Source organism: Lupinus angustifolius, chromosome LG04, assembly GCF_001865875.1.
Source record: "Lupinus angustifolius cultivar Tanjil chromosome LG04, LupAngTanjil_v1.0, whole genome shotgun sequence".
NCBI classification, from domain to species: Eukaryota; Viridiplantae; Streptophyta; class Magnoliopsida; order Fabales; family Fabaceae; genus Lupinus; species Lupinus angustifolius.
The window spans coordinates 26,326,095-26,328,065 of record NC_032012.1 but is presented as its reverse complement, the minus strand read 5'-3'; the positions used below and the strand labels follow the sequence as shown (position 1 = coordinate 26,328,065).

The 1,971-nt window shown below is 32.2% G+C and overlaps 1 protein-coding gene across 1 annotated transcript in view; it reads right to left on the bottom strand.

Moving 5' to 3' along the window:
• LOC109346688 (aquaporin PIP2-1-like) overlaps positions 654-1,971 on the bottom strand; it is a 3,679-nt gene continuing 2,361 nt past the window's right edge. Inside the window, exons 3-4 of the mRNA XM_019586388.1 lie at positions 1,163-1,303; positions 654-1,016 (exon numbers count right to left, since the gene is read on the bottom strand). Of these exons, the coding sequence (XP_019441933.1) occupies positions 897-1,016; positions 1,163-1,303 (261 nt within the window). The 3' untranslated portion in view covers positions 654-896. The remainder of the gene's footprint in view (positions 1,017-1,162; positions 1,304-1,971) is intronic.

The window sequence follows — 1,971 nt, the reverse complement described above, 5'->3', positions numbered from 1 at the left end:
TATGAAATGAAAATTACATTGCTTGCATTGATGGCATAAAATCCACTTATGGCATGCCTTTTAAGTTGTAATCAATAGAGATTGACTTATGCAAGCTAAGGCATGCTTTGAAAGGAAATATCAATCACTTCCATTAACAGCTAAGGAAAAAAATAGATTAAAGTAAAAGTAAGCATTATTCCATTAGCATTATCACAAAGATTAAAATCTGGGTCAAATTGGCTTTAAAAAGAGTAAGCTACAAAAAATGTTACACTGAGAGAAAAACTGACTAATTTTTACATTTATGGGATTGGCACCATTAACAGTAATGCATGGTACTAATCACAAAATTAAGAAACTGTTATATTTGCTTATACAATGCAAAAATATAAATAACTTTACACTTACATATGTGGCATTAGCTGTGGGGATTTTAACATTTTCTTGTTTATAGAACATTTTCCAATTCTAGTGAGATTCAGATGCAGACATGTTGATTAATGAATGTTGAATATGCTAAGCACATTGTTTCTTATTTTTCAGATTGTAGTGAGTACTTACTTGCCACAATAATACAATACAAATATAATAAGATGTTGGATAACGTTTGCATTTAACTATCGATTCACATCTATTATCCCAAATCATGTCTCGGTTTAAGAAAGAATGTGAAGTTCAAACTCTAGAATATTTTTCCATAAATATAAATGAGTACAGAGAGATGACACAAGAGAACAACTTAAAATAAAGATAACATACTAATGGGAATACACTTATCCACAATCTTGAAAACTTAAATATGAGAGAGGTTAAAAGAAACATTGCAAATACAATTACAAGCACAAGAACATCCCATTATTTTATCCTCAAATAATCATTTTTTCCATTAAAACCTTGAAGAGGATGATGATAACTCAAACAGTAGGGTTGCTCCTGAATGATCCAAGAGCCTTAGCAGCACCTGCTCTCAAAATGAACTGGTGGTAGAAAGCTGCAATGGCTGCCCCAACAAATGGTCCTACCCAAAAGATCCACTGACCAGACACAAAGAACATTATATCAGACACAATGTTATGTTATTGTTACCATTTCTTTATATATCTTTTTCTTAGTCACAACTTGGCATAACTAGTTACAAATGAAGATGTTAAAATATTGAAGAGTATTGATGATTACTCACATGATCATCCCATGGCTTAGATTGGTTGTAGATAACAGCAGCTCCAAAACTTCTAGCAGGGTTAATGCCAGTGCCAGTTACTGGAATGGTAGCTAAGTGAACCATGAATACAGCAAATCCAATTGGAAGTGGAGCCAAAACCTTCAAATATATACAACAAAAGCATCATTAAAAAAACTGATATTATTGAACTAAAGCAAAAATTCTAAATGGAAAGTTATTCCAAGCCCATGAATCCAAATTATTCTATAGAAAGTTGAAATATGGGACAAATGGGGCATCCATAGTGCCCATACTTTCATCTTTATTTTATTAGGAGAATCTGATAAAGTGTTAGAAGGTGAATACAGGAACCAAAGGTGATATTGACAAATCAGGAATAAGGTGGAAAATGACTTAGACATCATCACAGACACAATTATGAAGACTTCAACTTCAAATTTAGGCTTAAAGACACTCTTTAAGTCCTTTTACTATTAGCAAACAAAGATTCAGTTAGCTTTCAAGGAATAGTGTAGAATAATCCACTTTTCTCAGGTCTGGAAAGAAATGATATAATGTAACTTTTTATCATATGTTGTTGGGCCATGAAATTAAACCACTACTACCTAAAAAACTCATACAAGGGGTGGGGACCCCCATGTTCTACAAGAGCATGCTACTGTTACACTTCATTAAGGCCATCATTTCATTTGGAAATCATAATGAAGGAAATAGATAGCTTTAGCACACTATAATGGTTAGATGTCTGAATCAAAGTTGATAACTAAAATGAATTATAGCCCTTTTTTTTTTTTTTTTTTTTTGAA